We start from the raw sequence: 1,829 nt of genomic DNA on the forward strand, positions 1-1,829 counted from the left end.
AAATTTTGCGTTACGTAATATTTGAATGAACCCTTAACACGTATTTATTATAGAAATTTCTTAACGTTACACCATTGCGTAACACAGGCGTTTTGGACTCTCCTCCCCATAATCTCATCCCTTAAAAAATCGAAGTGCATAAACAAACCGAATCTTTACCACCAACCATGTGGCGCACACTATCCACAACGACGACCGAAAAAATTGCGCGCGCGCCAATTTCATTCTTCAAAGGAGGGTCGAATCAACCGAATCAACGGGACTTGGTCTCTGCCCGGCGTGCGTGATTTGATCGTCGTCCGTCGGCATCGTGGTCGTTTCATTCATAATCCACATCGCACCCTTCGGGCCGGCTGTCGGGTAGGTAGAGAAAACACCGCAGCGAAAGAGAAGAGAAAGTAGAGAGCAAAAGAGGATTCTGGATACCTATGCCGCCGCGTCGCGCGTATCCGTACACGTTTTGAGAGTGTGTGCGTGAAGGCGCCCTTTCTCGGTGCATTTTCGGTACATTCAAAACAAAAGCGTCGTCCGTGCCCGTCTCGACCGCTTTCGTTGGTAGATTTTCGCGCCAATCCAGCAACGTAATAAAAGGGGTTGCCGTTCGGGTGTCGGTCATCAGTATTCGTGCGTTTTTCAAAGTGGTTCGATCTCCGCGAGTGATCTTTTCGAAAGGACTAAACCAAGCAGAAGCAAACAAGCCGAAAGCAAAATGGCCCGTACAAAACAAACAGCTCGTAAATCCACCGGAGGAAAGGCTCCCCGTAAGCAGCTGGCCACCAAGGCCGCCCGCAAAAGTGCTCCCTCGACCGGCGGAGTGAAGAAGCCGCATCGTTACCGGCCGGGAACGGTGGCCCTGCGAGAAATCCGTCGCTACCAGAAGTCCACCGAGCTGCTGATCCGCAAGCTGCCGTTCCAGCGCTTGGTGCGCGAAATTGCGCAGGATTTCAAGACGGATCTGCGCTTCCAAAGTGCCGCCGTTGCTGCCCTGCAGGAAGCCAGCGAAGCGTACCTGGTTGGATTGTTTGAGGACACCAACCTGTGCGCGATCCACGCCAAGCGCGTCACCATCATGCCGAAGGACATCCAGCTGGCCCGGCGCATCCGTGGCGAACGTGCTTAAGAAGTTGGAGGAGGAAGTGACCTCGGGGGAGAAATGTGAAGTTGTGTTTTTTTTACCATTGATAACTGTACAGGAGAAACGATAAAATAAAGCCAAAACGGTCCTTCTCAGGACCAGCCATTGCAGATCTCGAAAAGAAGAGTGTTTTCTGGAAAATTTTGGTTTGGAAGAGAGAAGCGTCCTTTTTCGAGGGGTGAAAAGAAGACAAAAACGGTTAGGCGTCCCCCATTTTTACATGAAATTACAAGTTAGAAAAATAAGTGTGTGTGCGTGATAATGTGAAGAGGAACATCGCTAATGCAGCGTCGGCGGCAAACGAGGCGTCGCACTGGTTAGGGTAGTGTTCTTAGCCGATGTATGAGATCTAGAAAGCACGGGTAAATAAGATATGATTAATGATTTAAAAAATAACCAAGTGCCTTTACTTCATTGTTATTGAGAAAAGCCCAACAAATATGTGGGAGCAACAAGCCGTGGGAGTCGGCTCCATTTGACTCGGTCCATCACCCTCATTCTTGTTTTCGATCGAATCCACTTTCGAACGAAAATCGTTCGCATTCCCGTTTACGCCAGCAAAATCAAATGGCCTACTGATTCGATCGAACCAAAAACGTTCGAAAGTGGATACGTCCGTAAACAAGAATGAGGGTGCATGGCTGTGCGTCTCCAGTTCCGCATTCTGCGAAGGGTCCGCAAATCGCCCTCCACT

At 49.5% G+C, this 1,829-nt stretch overlaps 1 protein-coding gene across 1 annotated transcript; it reads left to right on the plus strand.

Annotated features, from left to right (window-relative positions):
* The first annotated feature begins 567 nt into the window (after window positions 1-567).
* LOC134289521 (histone H3.3A-like) lies at window positions 568-1,531 on the plus strand. The gene has a single exon (XM_062855417.1). The coding sequence runs from the start codon at window positions 710-712 to the stop codon at window positions 1,118-1,120; it is 411 nt and encodes a 136-aa protein (XP_062711401.1). The 5' UTR covers window positions 568-709; the 3' UTR covers window positions 1,121-1,531.
* The last annotated feature ends 298 nt before the right edge of the window (window positions 1,532-1,829 follow it).

This window comes from Aedes albopictus, chromosome 3, assembly GCF_035046485.1.
Source record: "Aedes albopictus strain Foshan chromosome 3, AalbF5, whole genome shotgun sequence".
Lineage (NCBI taxonomy): Eukaryota > Metazoa > Arthropoda > Insecta > Diptera > Culicidae > Aedes > Aedes albopictus.